Below are 18,998 nucleotides of genomic sequence, written 5' to 3' on the forward strand. Positions count from 1 at the left end.
TAATGGATTATTTGCATTTATTTAAAAAAAAAAAAAAAAAAAAAAAAAAAGAAGATTTTTAACAAAATCAAAAATGGATTTTAAGATTGTGAAGCAAAAAAATCCAGATATTTGATTTTTTTTTTAAAAATTAATTTCCCATAACCAGCTTTTACACCTATAAAGAAACCGAAAACTACCTGCAACATCTCCAGGAAAACAAAACTGTAAATTATCAGGAGAACCAATAATAACCAAATTGTAATGACAGAACAATGAAAACATCAGGACACAAAGAAGATGACATGAACCCAACTGATTAAATTCACTGCATGTTAGTAAATGTGGGAGCAAAATATCTAGAATTAATAGTGACTAAGTACAACCAGGTACCCACAAAATCAAAGGCAGACCAGGGAGCCCACCCCGGAGCATGTATCCTTCCAGACTACCACAGGGGCGACCATACATCTGCTCACAAGGCGGAAGATGGAGACCTTAGCCAGACTGCCCTCCAACCATGAAGCAAAAGCCCCAGGAGGTTGGTGACGGCAGGGCCGGATTAAAAGTGCTGAGGCCTCTAGGCCCAGAGTGTTCCAGGGGCCCCCTTCCCCACCGCAACATTGTGAAAATTGTGACTGATACAGTATGGAACGACATTTCTAACATCTCTCAGCCAGTGGTACCAATAGAAAAACATTAGACACTGTGGTGTAACCGGCATTTATATACGTTTCGTTTTATGTCCAAACTGCCGGTGTTTTCCCTGCATGGGTCCCACATGGGCTCCACATGTGGGCGTGGGCCCCTGGGCCTGTGTCCATAATGCCAATTGGATAATCCAGCCTTGGGTTGATGGCAGCTGCCAGCCCTACCCGGCGCAGAAGCAGACAGTATAATATAACATGTATATTTGCAGCATTTTATACAGTCTTTCTAACTTTATTTTGATAATAACAAGCTGTAACTTCCGTTTGAGAACTTAAAGAGGGAACTTGACTTTGCTTCGTGTCTCCCGGTGCACTCTGGGTAAATGTGGACCCTAACAGATGTAAACAGTGCAAACACACTGCAGTAAACCAGACACAATATTGCAGTGTGAGCCTTTGCTCTTCATGAAATAAATCTCACAGCTGTTCCAGTTGTTGTGTTCCGGGACTTTTTGGGACTGTTCAGACATTATTTAGGTTTACATTCATGTAAAAATGGGTCACGAAGAGAAATAACAGCATCGTTTCAGGTATCTGGTTCATCCTAGGTTCCAGTCTGCAAATATATGCTGCATTTACCGACCGTCGGAAAGAGTAGAGGTGAAAATGGAATAAGATCAGTTTTTTCTTTCTAAAGAATGATTATAATTACACGGTGATCATTTCATCTTACCAAAGATTATTAAAAATGATTAAATTAGTTCAAATAGGACATATTTAGACAAAACACAAATAATTTTACATGAAAAAGAAATAAATATGATACAAAATTGCCTTGACCCCCCTCCCCACATATTAATTTGTTTGTATAAAAAGAGAGAGAGAATTATATATTTATTTGGACTTTTTATTTATTTCTTACCAGAGAAAAGTGATATTTCTTGGTTGACAGGAATTATTCATATGAAAAAACTTATTTAGGTTTGCTATTTAAGCTCATAATAATTATACCATTCAGATCATATTAAACCAAGACTCTTATTCTTCAGTTATAAGTAAAATAGTTGTCTTTCTCATGTCAAATTTCTCAACAAAACAAGTGAACTGTTCATTTTCCTGCATCTGGTAGATTTTAAAAGCAATTGTTTAAATGATAAATGATTATTCTGTTTGTAAATTTAAAACATGACAATTAATAATGCTATTTAATGCAATTAAGAAATGTAAGATGGACTCAATTTTTGAAACTGTAGCTCACCCTGTTACAAACAAACCTTACAAACATAATAAACTTCATTCTGTTTCTCTTTGGACCCTAAACATAACATTATGTAGTGTGATGACAAGTGGTTGTAGTAGTTCAACCAACTCCAACAGCTGCTAATGTAACTCAAAGTTTTGCTGAAACAGAACAAAAGAAAAATGCAATAAAAATGCACTGATGGAATTTGAACACAACGACCTTTTGACACGATTTACAAAAATTCAGGTTTTTGCCGAATTTCCTTGAACGCAGCGTTGTGTTTACTCCCATCATGCATTGCGGCATGACGTGACTTGTGAAAAATAAGCTCAGAAATCATGGCGAGCAGGAGGCGCACTGCCCAGTGTCCAATAACACTATAAAGACCAGGCTTAGTTCATATTCATGAAGATTTGGTGAAACAACAAGGTATGTAGATATTTCTACTTTTGTAAATATGGCGGCCATATTTCACATAGTAGAGGGTAGATTTCTGTATTTTCCTGCTGAAATTGTTTGATGCAACCAAGGTGCAAAAGGATTCTATACATAAATATGTTGTAAACACGTTACAACACGGTTTTGTTTTCTAACATTTCAGTAAAAGCTGCATGCCAGCTCCTGGTGTAGAAACAGCTCTTTAAATGTCAGCATGAGAAAAAGTGATTCACACAAACTCACCGCTACAAACGTCACAGTTTAGCTCATTTATGATCACAAATGAAACAAAAAATGAGGAAAAACTAAGAAAAAACAAAACATTTTCATTTCTGCAGGTAAACCAGTTTGCATTACTTTGTAAAAACCTCATCAGGCGACCTTTATTTATTTATTTACTTATTATTTTAACAATAAAATAAAGTTACACTATCCACCAATACAACTTCAAGTTGGCTGAGTGTTTTGAACTAACCAAACTAATAATAGTTCTCGAGTTTTAAAATTTTTTTTTTTTAAAATATTTTTTACAATTCTATCACGTGTAAAAATTAAATTAAATGTAAGTGTTATTTGTTGAAAACACATCTAAACACATTATAGAGTGCTTGACTTGTTTTTAATGACTTTTTGTGCTTTTTGCAGGCAGCATTAAGTGTGTTTATTTCCTATGTAATTATTTGTTTCATACTGGCTAAAAGTTGTCTGTGTGATACTTTATTCATCAACTTCTTTATTAAATATACAAAACAAAAAAACTTTAAAATAAATGTAATATTAAAGATACTGAGAAAAATATTATCTTTGAAAATACAAAGGTAGTAAAACATGTTTCAGGTTTTTTTTAACTTCAGCAAAAGAGATATTTTTACATGAAATGTTAAAAGGATGGAGAAAAACCATACTAATGTAAATAGAAAAAGGATTTTCCCAAAGGAATTGACAGGATTTGTGGCAGTCTGGACTTCTGAAGGATCAGATCACTCAGACATGTTGGAACTTCACTTGTACATAGATGAAAAAAGTGATTGCTGAAAAGTAAATTGTGATTATTTTTTTCTCAGAGATTAATAATGGGTCTCCAATATTTAAAACAATATGAACTTCTAGTGGTAACTACAAATAGTTCTTTTAATAATCAATTCTCAGACAAAAATAAAAAAAAATCCCGATTAAAATAGCATTTGACGTCGAGTTCAGGGTTTTTCCAAGTTCCTGTGAACTTTGTTCTTGTCAGCAGGGACTGACTGATTACCTGATTTCTTATCAACGTTAAACTGCTGAGAATCTCCGTAACAATTTGGCTTCGTCTGAAATTTCACCTGTGATTCACAGCATGGCCCATCGGATCAATGATGTCATGAAGCTGTGCTGCGAGCTCTCCGCCAACCAGCAGATTAAGTCCACAGTGAAGGGCTCCGGGAAGGGAGCGGCAGCCGCTGGTGGACTTGCCTTTGCTGGTGGCTTGATAGGGGGGCCTCTTGGTATTGCCGTAGGTGAGTTATCTTCCATGTGGATAATTCTTTACAGTCTGATAAATACTGTTTCTCTGCTTGACGACTTAAAACTCTCTCCCCCCCTGTAGGCGGGGCTGTGGGAGGCCTTCTGGGCTGCTGGATGACCAGCGGACAGTTCAAACCGCTGCCTCAGATCATCGTAGAGCTGAGCCCTCAGCAGCAGCAGAAGCTTTATGATGACCTCATGGTGATCCTGGGAGACATCCAGTGGACAGATTTGGCTCAGTTAATCGCTCTGGTGATGGGCAATGCCACACTGAAGCAGCAGCTCACAGCTGCTCTTCTTGGGTACATAACCAAGGAGCTCCAGGCCGAGGTGCACTATGTGGATTAGTGCCTGTGGAAGCTCAGAAGATGGAGTCTATAAGAATAGGAAGCTTGTTTGTGAAGCTGGAGAGGCTGCAGTTGTACATTATTAAAACAAAATGGTGCCATCACAATCCTGGAAACAGAACACTGGTAACGAGCAGGTTAGCACTTTATGTCATTAAAGCAGCTGCATAACTGGATTAAAACAATAAGGAAGTGCACTTCTAGTATGAAGGATTTTTAGATGATGTTTTAGCTGCGCTGATTATGTGATACTTGGCTTTAAAGGCCAGTGAACTGAACTGACTTCATGTTGCAGCTACAAAGCAGCAGCTTCTACATGGTGAAGTCTGTCATTTACATGAAAACAAACCTGGACTGAACCCAACTTTTTCTTATAAATTTACGGAGTTTTCTTTGTGAGATGAGCTCGTGTACAGTATATTGGATTAAATGAATGTGGATGTGATGACTTTAATGTATTCTTTAGTCTTCTAGTGAAATGCATCTGGTTATCACATCTGTTATTTAAAGAAACAATCTCCTGTGTGTCATTTCTGTTAAAACCTGAAATATTATTTAATAATACCCTCTTAAAAGAAGTGGTTGTTCCCAAAAGTGGCTACAGCCTGTTAGAATTTGGATACACCTGTTTTCATAGTTTCAATTCTCCTTTTTCGGGCTTCATGTTTCCAGTTTATGTCCTTATTCTGTCAGTCTCTCCAATTTAACGCAGTGAGGAACAACAAATACGTGGCTGTATGAAGGTGCTTTATTAATTTCAGCTGCATAAACTCTGAAATCAACATATCTGAAGAGCAGAAAACAAAGTGCCACGTTAGATGGAAAAGATTAATTAACTCAATACTGCAGTTCTAAATAACTTTTAATTAGCAAGCACATTATAGGTGTCCCCACCCAAACTCAGAGTTGCATCTAAAATGACATGTTAGAGGGAGGAACCGAGAGCGCTTGAGTGTTCATCCCACCACCACTGTGTCTTCATCGGGGAACTCATAGAAGGGAACCTCCAGGTTTAAGGGAGCTGGTCCCTTTCTGATTCTTCCTGAAGCATCGTAGTGGGAGCCATGGCAGGGACAGTAGTAACCCCCAAAGTCTCCAGCATTGGCGATTGGCACGCAGCCCAGATGGGTACATACTCCCAGAACGATGATCCATTTGGGGTTTTGGGCTCGGTCCTTATCATGCTCGGGGTCACGCAACTCTCCGATATTCACAGCTGCCTCTGAGGAAATTTCCTTATCTGTGCGATGACGGACAAATAAGGGCTTTCCTCTCCACTTGAAGGTCATATTTTTGCCTTCTGGGATGTCAGTCAGCTTGATCTCGATCTTTGATAAGGCCAGGACATCAGCTGATGCACTCATGGAGGAGACAAACTGGGTGACCGCCGTCTTGGCTGCATAAACCCCAACCACAGTGGTCGCTCCGGTCACCACGTAGGAGAACACCCTTCTGCTCTCACTGCTGTCTTGTGAGGACTTGTGTGGATCCAAAACCTCAGGTCGACGGTAGTCTGAGAAGTCAGGAATTTTGATGTCTGTATGTGCAAGGCGGGTTCCTGCAGGAGCTGAGCAGAAACATGACACGTTAACGCCACCAGAAGACATGGCAGAAAAAAAGAAACATTTTATTTCTGCTGTTGCGACTTTGGGAACCACAAATACAATAACTAAGAGGCTGAACATTTTGTTTGACAAATCTGGGATCCAAATAAATAGGTTTTACAACTTTATAACCACTGCCCTGCATGTTTTAGATGTCTGCCTACTCCAACACACCAGATTCAGATTAAAAACATTCCTCATCAAGTTCTTTGCAGCCTGTTAGCGATGTATTTATTTAATTCAGGTATGTTAAAGTAAGGTTACCTCTACCACATGCAAAGCCTAAGAACCTGCATCGACTGATGCAACACTGCTGGAAAGCAGTGGAAACTTTTCACAGAAATCAACTAGAAGGTGGCAGTCAAAGTGAATAAATGTTCCAACTTATTAATCTTCTTTCTGCCTACACACACACATAACAGATTTCTTAAGTGAACTTGAGTAAACCACTGCTCATACACGTGACCAACTGGTCCATAATCACTAAGGTCCCAACTAAAGCAAAAACAATCCATCCAAAAATAATACATTTAACACACCAAACATTATGGCTCCCTCATCTACTTTTTGTCCACATTAATATACAGTATACTGTATATTAAAAATGTTTAAATATACATTATTGACATTGAACCTGAGTTTAAAGTATAGAAATCAGGATTTACAAGCCAGCAACACAGCAAAGTGAGGTAACAATAATATTCAGACAGCAAGCCTGACAGACTTTTTAAAATAATAAAGACTTAAAAAAAAACAAAAAAAAAAAAACAATTTTGATTATAATTAAGGCAAATGTTTTTTTACCTGTGACGTAACTTCTAATACAAACGGCCATACTGTTAATGTTACAACAAAAGTGTTAACAAAGTAAACCATGCAGATTTAATAAAAATTATTAGTGCTTGACTGCTTAACTTTCTGTTTTTGCCTCTGAGCCGTGTTTACCTTCTCTGTCAGGTCACAGATGGCACTCAGCAAAACTAGTCATATAACGCTGTTCTGGAAGGTCGATTTGTAGCTAAAACATAACTTTATAACAAATAACAAAAGGTTTTAACTTTAAACATATATATAAAGTTAAATATCCAGTGGTGTTCCATTAAAAACAATGTTTTGAGGTTACATCACCCAGCTGAGGCGCAACCACAGTGTCCGCTGTTCGTCCTTACCTGCGGCGGGAAGCAGCGGCTGAACTCCAGGAAACATGACGGTTTTAACCGTGTGTTTTGTTGCTTGATAGTACGGGGAAAAAATCCCGGGACGAACGACTGCGGACAACATTTTTTTTACCCAAATAAAATCTTCAACCCCGCAGTTGGGGACACGACCTTGCGTGTACAAATCCTGCGCGCAGCACTCTGATCTGCCTTACTAGAAACTCGCTCTAACTTATAAACGTTCCTGTTACGTCTGTGTATCTGCCCACAGTGGCCTGAAATATTCTGTTATCTAAGTAAATAAAGCTATTATATAAAGCAGAAGCATTTTCTATGGATTTAAGCATTAAAGGCCGCTATTATTTAATTTTAAAATAATGATAAACTGTAAATTAACTTAATCAAGACAGGCAGTTGCGTAAGACATCTTTATCCAGAGGTCCTTGTGATGTAAACAAGGGTCCTTGCAAGCGTAAAAATTAATAAATAAATAAAAATGAGACGAGCCACACAATGGTAACCTGACACAAGAAAACAACCATGAAAATGCCAAAAAGAAAATTATTTCTCCTAATTATTTTTGCATATGTGGCATTTTCGCTCTATGCTGCGTACAACGTATTCTTCAGCAACAAGGTGATTTCTCGTGTTCACAGGGTGGTGAAGAAGGAACCCGGAGCCCCATCAGGTAATTTAACACTTTTTCTCATTTCCTCGATGCAAACAGATATTTGAATAGTTAATCTGTCTTGGGCTGAAATAAAAGCACAGAATGTACTCTGTGGAGAGTGAAAGGAGAACCGTGTTGTGTTTGCAGGCGGCGTCAGAGATGGAGGCGCTCCATTTGTTGCAGATGAATGGAATCCGTGGGAAGATGAAGAGGTAGAGTACAACTCTGCTTTGAACAAAAAGAGAGAGGCCTTCAAACAATACATGGGCAAAATTGACAAGAACAAACCAAAAAGATACAAGGTCCAAATCTGGGGGAAAGCTGCTATAGGTAAGTCATGTACAGTGATTAATGAGATGAATTCATCTGCAGAATCAGCCTGCAGAAGTTATCACAAAATGTCTTGCTATTTTATTTTTTATGTGAATTTTGGGATTTTATTATTGTAATTTCTGGTTATATACTATGAAAACAGTCTGAAGAATAAAATAAGAGATTACATTTCTTCTTTTATTTTCTATCTGATTGACCTGTAAAGTTAATGTCAGGTGCATAATATATAAATATGCTGTAAAGCAATTTTTCCCTCTTCAGTGTTTTTATATTGTTGTATATAATCCAGATAGCAAACCTTAAACCTGGCTCATTCTGGTTCTTTTGGCTCAGTTAAGAGCACTGAGAAGTGTTGTGTGGGCCAGAAGTGGACCAGATGATTGTTGCAAGCTCGGTTTAGATTATGACAAGTCTCCTGTGGGCCACATGTGGTCAAAATGTCAGGCAATATTATTTTGTGGGCCAGAAGTGGTCCTAATATGAGAAGCCTGCCTGAGTTTAAGCAGCATATTTAGCATGTTTAGTCAAGGCCAAATTTGAGCCAGGCATTTTCATGGCTCTCTGTTTACAACTTTAGTATTTTTGTTAGTGATTAATAATATATTAGAGGTCAATTTAATTATCTGATATGAGAAATGCTCAACATTTAAAGTAAAATTGAAAAATCTTTCAACAGTTTGACTTCATGTCCAATACATAACTTTAATTAAGTAAGATTAATTAAACATGATTAGGCGTTTCTTGTAGAGCAATAACTACTAACTATTTTCATTTTCTCCAACTAAATTGAAAAGAAATCATTCTTGTTCAGTTTACAATGTGAAATTCTTGTGTCATGCCCCCTTCAGATGCCAGAGATGGCAACAAGATTCCCACATAGCACACACCGCTGTGTCCTTGCTCGTATTGTAGCTCCTCCAGCATGTCTCCTCTGTCCAGTTTCTTTTCATCCAGGTGGATGTTAGCAATTGAGACGTCCTTTAAAATCTGTCTCTACAATTAAACAGACAGAGGAGACGTAAATAGTTTGATCCATGAGAGGAGCCCGTCATGAGGAGGCAAATGTAGCCTCTCCTCAAACACAATTCTTCTATGAAGTACAGTCTGAAAGCTTCTCCTTCTGTAAAATCTGTACGAATAATTAGATATATAGGTGATAGTGGTAAAGATTCTTCTGTATTCTAACTGTTGTGACCCTTCTGACAGGAGACAAAAGGATTTTTCTCAGGAATTTATCATTTGGAATAAAATTCCATATGCAATCATCTCGTGATTAAATATAATATATATTTTTTCTTCTCAGGCCTTTATCTTTGGGAACATATTTTAGGAGGACCACTTAACCCAACTGACAAAATAGCCCAGTGGAGAGAGGGGGAGCTGCAGTCAGGAAAGATTGATTTCAGGTAACAAGCCCCAAATGGGATGTTTGGAAGAGTCATTGCTTGACTCTCCAGGACATAGCAAACAATCTAAAAAGCTAGCATGTTTTTCCTCCCTTCTTGCTTGTCTTATTTAGTTTCTACACCGGTCCTGCTGTGGTCCAGGGCCACGTCCCTCTGGAAATGAACAGCTTGGTTCTGGTTCTCAATGGCCGAGAGCAGCAGAAAGTCTCTTATTCTACACGGTGGCTAGAGCATGTCCAAGCTCTGGTTCAGTTCCACACGGTCTCTCACGTTGCTGTGGTCCTGCTGGGCAACGAGCAGTGCAACAATGACTGGATCGCCCCACATTTGAAGAGAAATGGCGGCTTTGTAGATCTCCTCTTCCTGGTGTACGACAGCCCCTGGGTCAACGATAAGGACATCTTCCAGTGGCCTCTCGGAGTCGCCACGTATGTCATCTCTTATGCATGTGTTAGTGGAAGGACACCTCAACGGTACTGCTGTGTGAAGTTGTCTGTTTTAACACATTGCTGTGTTTCTTTGTGTCTTTGCAGATACAGACAGTTTCCTATTATCAGACCCCATGCACAGCTGATTACATCCAACCGGCCATATCTCTGCAATTTCTTAGGGACTGTTTACAAAAATTCGTCCAGAGAAACGCTGGTGCGTGTCCTGAAACAGTCTGGATTGGAAAAGGAGTGCGTCGTCGCTGGCAGGGAAAAGTAAGTCTTGACTTAAAAGTTTACAAATGAATGAAACTTATTTTTGTTTTTAATGCTTGTACATTTATATATTCCCATTATATCAAGAAAATTATAATTATATTTACAAAGGCTGTTTAAGAAATGTGTCTTAAAAAATGCAATGAAGATAAAGTTATTGTTAACAGAAACATGACACCAATCTGGGGGTTGGAACGATGTGTGAAATGTGTGTTAATATAGAATGCAATGAACTGCAGATCATTAAAGCTTATATTTAACTGAAAATAGTGCAGTAAAAGCCTATCAAATGCTTAAACCGACACATTTTCTTTTATTTTTTCCCTGTTTGGAAATGCAGTTTTAGAGTTAATTGCTCATGCAGTCTTCCCAGAGTGGGGAACCCTCTCCATCTGTTCCCTTGAAACCTTCATCATCTCCAAAATCTTCTCCTTATACACAATAATACGGGTTTATTTCTTGGCTTTTGTCAAATAAACTAATTACTTGGGAGAATTTCTGCTTTTTTTTGATAGGAAAACAAAGTGTTTTCAGTTTCTCAATCTCATCTAAAACTACAACATCTCTGTCCTGCTTTCAGTTAAATATAAGAATTTAATGATCTGCAAACCATTGCATACAGATTCAATTGAATTTAGATCCAATTTGACCATTTATTTAACCAAGTCGAGAATTAAATACCGACCCTCATAAAGAACAACACTAGAATATACTTGAACCCAGATATATTTTGTGATGGTTTAGTCTGATGGCTAAAAGCTCCTTCCTTCCTGTTTGCTTCAGGTGGCTCCCTCAGGAAACAGGAGACAGCTTGAAACGCTATCAGACAGCTCTGACCCAAAGTGAGCTCACTCTGTGCCCAGTAGGGGTCAACACGGAGTGTTACCGCATCTACGAGGCCTGCTCGTACGGCTCGGTGCCCGTGGTGGAAGATGTCCTGACACCTGGGAGCTGTGCAGCCGGCCCAAGCTCCCCGCTACGTCTCCTAAAAGCTGCAGGAGCGCCCTTCATCTTCATCAGTGACTGGAAGGAGCTGCCGGCAATCCTGGAAAAGGAGAGAGGGATGAGCCAGGAACAGAGGGTGGACAGGAGGAGGAGGCTGCTGGAGTGGTACTCCAGCTTCCGTCAGCAGATGAAGGACCGTTTCACTGAGGTCATCGAGGAGAATTTCTTCAAAGGCGGCTAAATGGTGCTTTTACATACAGAGCAGGTTAACTTTTTAACACTGCTTCAATTTATCTTGTGGTTTGTAGAAACGTGATGTACTACTGACATAGTGGTGATGTTCGGTGAAATACTGTCTGGTTATTAAAAACCATTAATGTTGTGGTCAACTTATATGCTGCCTTTAGTAGTACATAACCTGTACATGTATTTATATATATTTCTCACTGAAATGTTTACAACGGTGGAATGTGCAGGCTTTTAGACATCTCGAGTTGTACGCAGCCTTTGCATTTTCAGTCCATATTTTACTTCATGTTTTGTACTTCTGTTTGTACACGCTTGAGATGTCTAATCACACAACTGTGATTTTTCATTGTTTTTAAAACACTAAACACCATGAGTAGAAGAAGAGAAGTTTTTAGGCTTTGTGTGAAACTGGTACTTGCAGGAAATCTGATTTGAATCATGAACAGCTTAAAAGTGAATGTTGTTGGTGTGACGTGTTTAATTTCTGCTCTCAGCCTGACATTTAAAAAAAAAAAAAAAAAAAAAGTTCTGTCATGTTTATTTCAGTGCTGTGCTGCATGCACTTTTTTTTTTTTAAACAGTGCAATAAAATAAAATGGAGTGTCATTTGGAAGCACATGTGCTGGTCTTGTGTCTGCAGATGGCGCTGCCAGTTCAGCTCCAGCTCAGCTGGAATGTGAAGCAGAAGCTGGCAGGAGTTTAAAAAAAAAAAAAAAAAAAAAAAAAAAACTTCAGCTTTTGACTGAAATACACCCAGTAATTTGAGGTTGCCGGGCGTTTTTCAGCTGGAACTTGCAACGGGCCTCTGTAAGGTTGGAGCCCGCTTTGACGCCTCTTTTCCTGCGTGGGCAGCTCGGTGTTTGTCCCTTTTCTTTCTGCTGCTCTGTATCTTTATTGTCACTAATCTATTTGATCAGTCCTCATGTCCCAGAACGTCGCTGCATTTCTTACTTTGCAGAATTAAAAGTGACTTCAAGCACAGGCTCATGAGCCATCTGAGCATATGGCCCCCAGGGGCCCCATGCCTTGTGATCCCATTCAGTAATCCCCCTATAAATGTATTTGTCTACATTTTTAACTTTTTCTACTTAATATTTGATATCAAGTCGGAACCTTTTCCATAAACATTTCTATGAGACTTATAAAAACATGAGGAAAACTATCAGACGAAGTGTTTTCCAGCAGCTGACCAGTTTGGACTAAATCAGATTTGAGAGCACGTGTGTGTGTCCACTAGGTGTGTGTGAACAGATCCCTCCCTCCCTTCCTCCAGCTGCTGTGTGCTGCAGTCGGTCTGCCCTGTCTGCTTCGGAGCATACTGGGAGTTCTGGGGGGGAGAAAACGTCGATGGGAGAGCCAATAACCGGAGGGGTAGTGTGTGTGTGTGTGTGTGTGAGTGTGTCCCAAACTGGAAATCACTTCCAGAAAGCACGCGCGCGCATTTTCGACTGGAGTCACCTTCCACGCCTGTTGGATCAGAAACAAGGAGACTAAAACTTGCACGGCTGTTGTTTCTTCTTCTTCTCTTTCTGTGGCGTGAGCATCGCCGCTGTTGCGCCGAGCAGAGGGATTCGGTGCGCGCAGCGGGATTGCGCATCGGCCCAGCTCGTGTCCAGAGGGAAAGGAGGGACAATGAAGTAGTAAACGTTGTCCTCTGGTTACAAAGTCTGTTTGCAGAGTTACATCTGGTGAAACAGATCTCCCACGTCGCGCTTCTTCGTCCTCTGGTGATTATTTCCACGGCGTGGGGATGCGTGGGCTCCACTAGGACCCCGCTTGTTGACAGTTTCTAGAAGAAGTTTCGGCCGCGGAGAGACAGAAAATGTCCACGTCGAGGTTCAAAAAGGACAAAGAAATCATCGCGGAGTACGAGAGCCAAGTGAAAGGTAAGGACGTGGAATCTGGCTGTTGGCAGCCGTGGAGGATGATTTCTGGGATCAGGCTGCTTCATCTTTACCTGCATGAGTCACGGCTCTGCGTGGCGCTGCGTGGCTCTGCGTGGCGCTGCGTGGGCTTGTTGGGAAGGGGAAGGTGTTGACTGCAGGGCAAACAAGCACACGACGTTCTGTTAGAGCTACTGAAGTTGTAGCTTGTTAACATTAACAGCCAAGTAGAAGACAGGTGAGTGGGGCTGCTGTGGACTCTGGATCTGCTTTTAGTTGCGTGATTTTTAAAAAAATTTATTTTATTTTTTTTGCACGTGAAAGTTGAGAAGAGTGCTAATCAAATTTCTGAAAAAGAATCTGTTGAATGCTGTGGAGATGTTCAGTAAACAGCTGCTGGACTTTAACAACCACAACCTGTTAACAGGTGTCTGCTTTTACACTGTTTAGCTGCAAAGATTGTCACAAAAGCATCACAACAAGATTAAGCAGCTGGAAATGGAAACTTTTGCATGTCACTCACACACACACACACACACACACACACACACACACACACACACACACACACACACTGAAGAGCCTGAAGTTGCTCTGTGTGCTCTGATTTAGGGGGGTGATTTTAGAGACATTGCAATGATGCCACCCTAACTTATCTTGTCTCCCTACAAGTCCTCCATGTATGCAGAGCAGAGGTTCGGCACGTGCACTCTCACATGCAGAGGGAAGAAGCAGTTGCTGCTCCAGGGTAACCATGGGGATTTGGCCCCCAGCCAGCCAGCTCTGGTCTTTAGTGCCCTCAGTATGCTGAAATACCACCTATTCACTTCCCTGTAGCCAAACCTTAAAGGCTGTTAAAAGGAGAGGTCAGCAGAGGTCGATGGGGGGGGCGGGGGGTTAGAGGGGGGGCTGCCAGAGGAACCTAACCTGTGCTGCATGATTACATGTGGCTGAACACAAGCTCTCATTTTACAAGGAATGTTCAGGACCCTTTCTTTTCTCTGTGAGCATGATGAAGTACTTTCAACCTATAATAGAGGATGATGCACAGTCATGGGGGGGTGGGGGTGGGGGTTGCTGAACAGCTTGTCATGCAGAACCCAAAGGGATGATAAAAACAACCTGATGCTCGATTGGATCACAGGAGCTTTAGTGAGGAGGTGTTGGTGTGTTTTGTTCACTATGCAGATTTTACCTACAACATTACAGAGACTGCCTCGTGAAGAGTTTCACCAGTATGGTTTAGAGTCGCTCTTTTCTTTTAGTGAAATTCAAACCCATGCTTTAAAAGCTCATTTTAACTGTGATTAATCCCGGTGAAGCGTTATGTTCAGCTGAATTTCCGAATTAGTCTCTAAAAAGGTCAGAAAACTTGAGTTGCAAACCTTGTTTGTTTTGCATAGACGCCGCCAGACTCATTAGGATACAATGCAAGGAATTTGATTTTGCAGCCAGTAAGTTATCTGCTTTTCAGCAGCTCCTGGTTGTAAAGCGTTTTAAGAGTCAAGTTTGCAGTGGTAATGAGAGGGATGACATCTGCAGCCAGAGGCAGATTCTGGTGAGCAGACACTGATTACTTAAGAAGTCCAACAACAAGCAGCCGGAGCTGGTGTTTGATCTGCCCTGCATTCTCCTCGCTTCATGGCTGAAAAATGTCTCTAATTTTAACAGTATTTTGACACGGATCTGGCTGCCTGCTTTGCTATGTCTAACATAACTCTGCTGATCAGTAGTCAGAAACCTTCTGCCCTGATTTAGACAGGTGTGTGGACTGCTTACACCTACAGCTCACATTTTTTATGACAATCATCTCCTTTACATCTGGATTTTTTACTATATATGTATATTTTTAGTGGGTATTTGTAGGTTGTGTTGTTGCTACTGAAGTCAGGAGATATGAGGTTTTGAATGCAGTTCCCCATGGTGAGCGTCTGAAAGCTTGCCAGCGATGGCTGACGCGACTGTGTTCTGGCCGAGTTTGTCATTCAGCTGACATTCATTTCTTAAATACTCTCCAGCAGCTCTTTCATTCCTCCCAGAGGAAAATGAAAACGGATGTCATTTAGCCTCTGAAGGAAATTATTCATTTATTATAAATGCTCTGAGACACGGGGATTTGATTTTCCTTTTTTTTTTTTTTTTTTTGCTAATTGCAGTCAAAGAATTGGCATCTCTATCAAAATCCTGCTTGTTTGGGAAAAACAACACATGAAGACGACTGGGTTAAGAGTGGAATTTGTTTACACTTTATTGTGGCCGTCAGTTGCAGTCAACCAGACGTTTCAAACCAGCGAGGGGAAGGTCACGGGTGCATTGGTATTCTCTGTCCGCCTCTGTTTTTGTGGACTGTTGAATCAGGGCAGCAGCAACAGCGTTTTCCCCGTACTTCCAAGTGTCGGTTTCATGTCAAAATTTGGCTCGCTGTTTGCACTCTGGGAGTCGTGACTCAGATGGCAAAACTCTTTGAGCCTCTGACAGGTGTCCTCTTCTGGATCATTATAAAGGCTGGCCTTTGACCTGCCTTCATTGCAGTTTGAAATGAGAGCCATGGCGCTCTGCATTCTCAAAGTGAAGTCCAACCATGATTGCACATGGGGGGGATTAAAAGCAGAAAAGTCCTCTGAGGTGGGATGGTCTGATTATCTGTCACACGGGTGTTGTTAATCTTAAATTTCAAGGTGTATTAAGTTTATTTACGTTGCTTTATTTGACCGGACAGTGTTGCATGACAGGGATACGCAGGCACAGATCTCTGTCCATGATACAACGCCATGTCTCATTCCAGCAGATTGTATGTGAGTTTGCTTGAAATATCTATGCTGGTTTTGGAAAAGCAATAATTTCCTAAACTTTAGCAGCAGCTTGTAGAGAAGTTTGCTCTGTTCTCTGCTTAGAAAGATTCTGCAGATCTATATTACTGGAAAAGACAAGTGTACATTATAAATTATGGAAATGTTTTATAGCATTTCAGCAAGTATGTGGAAATAAAAACAAACAAACAAACAAACATGCACTTGCAGCATGTTTTCACAGATGGCACCAGAAATGTGTCCTTGTTTCTTTTTGTTGACTTTTATTGACACCAACTTTACAGTCAGGACTTTGCTCAACATGCATTGAAGATTTTTGCAGACACGTTACAGCTATGCAGAGTTCTGACGTGTTTTCAGGTCTTTCAGTTGTGACTGAGCTGCTTGTTTGGTTACTTGAATTAATGGAAACACAGTGGATTTAAAAGAAGGCCGTCAGCCCAGAATGAAAAGGAAAAAAAACCTTAAAGCGGCTCTATGATGCTATTTCTAGTTTTCTGAGCTTTCTGCAGCGTTGTAGTGTTGAATACTCATCAGACATATGAGCGGCGCCGTTTTTTTTTTTTTTTTTTTTTATCACCTAAACGCGTGTTTGAGTTTTCAAGCACTTTACATTCGGTTTCCATGGTGACGGAAACGATTGGTTTTAGAGAGTTTTTTCTAATTCAGAATTTTAGTGACGCGGGAGAGGGACTCAGTGATTGGTCATCTTCTCTAGGTTTTGCACGTTCACAAGAAGAAAGCCCCGCCCACCTTCACTGTTCGGTATAACTACTCCTAGCAGTTGACCAATCAGACGCAGGCAGGACAGAGGGCGGAGCTTTCTCTGTTTGCCTGTTTCTGGCAGAGGCTGATCTGAGAGGATCAATACAAACTAAATGAAGGGGTTTGTGAAAAATGCTTGAATATTTCTTGCCCTTCTGGACTTGCATATTAAAATAAATGAGACTGAAATGTGCATCATAGAGACGCTTTAACAGAGAAATCCTTGTAAAGCCGAATCGTTTAACAATCTAATCACAATCACATCGAATGTTGAGCTATCCAAGATGGCACACCTCTACTTCAGACTGCAAACTTTATCGCTTTACTGCCTTTTCTGTCTCACTTATGAGCATAAACAGTTTCTTTATGTACTGTAGTGAGATCGGCTCATAGCGAACTGTTTCCCTGTTAAGTTGTTCCCGTTACCTGCGAACTGACATCTCCGAGATGTAGATGGAGGTTGCAGTTCAAAGGACTAATGGAATTCTAACACCTCCTGGAGCAATCTCTCCACATCCATTCACACACTTACCATCTGTCTTTCCTGCCCACTCCTTTTTCTAACTGTTTGTGAGTCTGTAGTGTGCTTCTGTGCGGCGGTGTGGCACTGGGTGTGGCGTTTGCATGGCTGGCTGAATTGTTATTGACAGCACCATCTGTGGCCACTCACCCTTTTTGCAGTTTTAATAAACTCTGCTGAGCACAAGCAAGGCTTCACACTCCCTGCAGGGCTTTTCATAGCAGCTACAAAGGCCACAAAAACACTACTGCTGTCTCCTGCCCTGTAACCAGGTCCCCTGTATCTCCAATTCCAAACAAACACAAAGCCTGGTTTATCGTCTTCACTTGTTTTCAGCACTGATTCATTCAGATCCTTGGCTAAAATGATCCAGTCCAACCCACAACAACGTGACCCTGACTGGGAATAAAACACACATTTATCCTAAAGTGAAGTTTTTAGCTGAATTGCTGCATTTTCCATGTTCTGCTTCTCTGTTGCTCGTCTCTGTCGGTGGTGTTGGGGATGGAGAGGAGTCCCCGTCGAGTGCGTGGTAATGAGCTGGATGATGTTCACTGTGTAGTTGCTCTACTTTAGCTAATAGGAAGCTCAGAGTGTGAACGGAGTTTAACTATGCTGAAGAGAAATGATGCAGAGAATTAAAACTGAAAGCAAAAGTGAAATTAAAAAGGAGATTTGGGGATATGTTTGCTGCGTCTCAGCAGATGGACAGACAGGAAGGCAGACAGACACAGTTTGACCATCAGGCCATGCTGCTGCGTGCCTCCCAGTAGGACTGGATTAGGGGGAAGGAGATCGGGGAGGGGGGGGGATGGGAAAAGATGGCATGAGGTCAGCCCAGGAATAAGTGAAGACAGAGGTCATATGCTCTGATATGGTCGACTTGTTTTAATCTGTGACAACGTGGGTTTGGATAATTTAGCTGCATTTGAGTCATTGATGTGGTTTGTAAGTGAACGCTTTTGCAGATGAGTAGAAATATTCTGTTTTCTGCTGCTTGTGTGTTTTATTCATTATTACCGTGTAATAACAAGAACTGTTTACTCAGCAAAGTAGTTTCATGCTAACTGGAGCCACTTGAAATCATTTAATCAATATTTTCTCAGATTTTTATTGTTATAAAGTGTAAGAGACTAACTTTGAGTAGTTGACTTCTGTGGCTTGATAGCTGTGCAGCTTGACAGTACAGGATCTTTATCAGCTTTTATTTCACCAATAAGTTATTTCTTCATCACTTTAGTTTACAGCTTTGTACCTGTACTTCTGAATGCCGAAACACAGATCCTGACTGTGAGACACCTGATCCTAAACCTGTCTGTCCAACTGTGCATCCATCTATACATCCATCCATCGATTTGCTTATTCATCCATCCGTCCGTCCATCACAGCCTCTTGATTAGGAATAATGTGCTGATACAGGGTGGGACTCCCATTTCCCTTCAGAGCTGTCTTACCTCTATGGGTAATAAATTCTACCATGTAGAGGACACATTCCTCAGAGATTTCATTTCATATGGACATAATAGCCTCACATCATTGGCACATTGTGATGAGAATCTCCTGTTCATAGACTGTATATAAAGAGATGGACGGAGCCTCCGTGACGTCACCCGTAGCTTTCTGAAGAGCTGAACTGAAGCTCGGTGGGCGGTTCCTACCATCGCCATCTTGGCAGGGGCATGCGCGTCATCTCGCCCAGAAAATACAAATATGGGCAAAGAGGTGGAGCTGAGAGGGGGGCTGTGAGTGTCATGGTGGATGATTAACATCGAGCGAACTCCGAGCTTTCTGT

The 18,998-nt window shown here is 40.8% G+C and overlaps 4 protein-coding genes across 6 annotated transcripts in view; 3 read left to right on the forward strand and 1 right to left on the reverse strand.

The window, feature by feature from the left end:
- Nucleotides 1–2,192: 2,192 nt before the first annotated feature.
- LOC306762176 (protein C19orf12 homolog) lies at nucleotides 2,193–4,762 on the forward strand. The gene is made up of 3 exons (XM_079248590.1): nucleotides 2,193–2,301; nucleotides 3,646–3,806; nucleotides 3,896–4,762. Exons 2-3 carry the CDS (start codon nucleotides 3,647–3,649, stop codon nucleotides 4,159–4,161), a joined length of 426 nt encoding a protein of 141 aa, XP_079104716.1. The 5' UTR covers nucleotides 2,193–2,301; nucleotide 3,646; the 3' UTR covers nucleotides 4,162–4,762.
- A 128-nt stretch (nucleotides 4,763–4,890) lies between these two features.
- LOC306762167 (cytochrome b-c1 complex subunit Rieske, mitochondrial-like) lies at nucleotides 4,891–7,137 on the reverse strand. Its single transcript, XM_079248579.1, has 2 exons — nucleotides 6,934–7,137; nucleotides 4,891–5,727 (listed from the first exon to the last, which is right to left on the reverse strand). The coding sequence occupies exons 1-2, from the start codon at nucleotides 7,043–7,045 to the stop codon at nucleotides 5,117–5,119; spliced, it is 723 nt and encodes a 240-aa protein (XP_079104705.1). The 5' UTR covers nucleotides 7,046–7,137; the 3' UTR covers nucleotides 4,891–5,116.
- Nucleotides 7,138–7,423: 286 nt separating this feature from the next.
- rxylt1 (ribitol xylosyltransferase 1) lies at nucleotides 7,424–11,781 on the forward strand. The gene is made up of 6 exons (XM_079249571.1): nucleotides 7,424–7,609; nucleotides 7,739–7,921; nucleotides 9,228–9,330; nucleotides 9,444–9,758; nucleotides 9,864–10,034; nucleotides 10,818–11,781. The coding sequence occupies exons 1-6, from the start codon at nucleotides 7,462–7,464 to the stop codon at nucleotides 11,218–11,220; spliced, it is 1,323 nt and encodes a 440-aa protein (XP_079105697.1). The 5' UTR covers nucleotides 7,424–7,461; the 3' UTR covers nucleotides 11,221–11,781.
- A 988-nt stretch (nucleotides 11,782–12,769) lies between these two features.
- Nucleotides 12,770–18,998, forward strand: part of srgap1a (SLIT-ROBO Rho GTPase activating protein 1a) — a 96,906-nt gene continuing 90,677 nt past the window's right edge. For all 3 annotated transcript variants that reach the window (XM_079249967.1, XM_079249968.1, XM_079249969.1), the window contains exon 1: nucleotides 12,770–13,114. In XM_079249967.1, coding sequence (XP_079106093.1) covers nucleotides 13,051–13,114 — 64 coding nt within the window. In that variant the 5' untranslated portion in view covers nucleotides 12,770–13,050. The remainder of the gene's footprint in view (nucleotides 13,115–18,998) is intronic.

Source organism: Telmatherina bonti, assembly GCF_933228915.1.
Source record: "Telmatherina bonti genome assembly, chromosome: 2".
Taxonomy (NCBI): domain Eukaryota; kingdom Metazoa; phylum Chordata; class Actinopteri; order Atheriniformes; family Telmatherinidae; genus Telmatherina; species Telmatherina bonti.

What these genes read in the sequence shown, in the direction of transcription:
- LOC306762167 (XM_079248579.1), bottom strand. Translation starts at nt 7,045, where the DNA reads ATGTTGTCCGCAGTCGTTCGTCCCGGGATTTTTTCCCCGTACTATCAA. An exon ending in GCCGCTGCTTCCCGCCGCAG is followed by an intron (nt 5,728 to 6,933) that starts GTAAGGACGAAC and finishes GTTTCTGCTCAG; the next exon opens with CTCCTGCAGGAACCCGCCTT.
- rxylt1 (XM_079249571.1), top strand. Translation starts at nt 7,462, where the DNA reads ATGAAAATGCCAAAAAGAAAATTATTTCTCCTAATTATTTTTGCATAT. An exon ending in TCAGGAAAGATTGATTTCAG is followed by an intron (nt 9,331 to 9,443) that starts GTAACAAGCCCC and finishes TGTCTTATTTAG; the next exon opens with TTTCTACACCGGTCCTGCTG. An exon ending in GTCGTCGCTGGCAGGGAAAA is followed by an intron (nt 10,035 to 10,817) that starts GTAAGTCTTGAC and finishes TGTTTGCTTCAG; the next exon opens with GTGGCTCCCTCAGGAAACAG.
- LOC306762176 (XM_079248590.1), top strand. Translation starts at nt 3,647, where the DNA reads ATGGCCCATCGGATCAATGATGTCATGAAGCTGTGCTGCGAGCTCTCC. An exon ending in GCCTCTTGGTATTGCCGTAG is followed by an intron (nt 3,807 to 3,895) that starts GTGAGTTATCTT and finishes CCCCCCCTGTAG; the next exon opens with GCGGGGCTGTGGGAGGCCTT.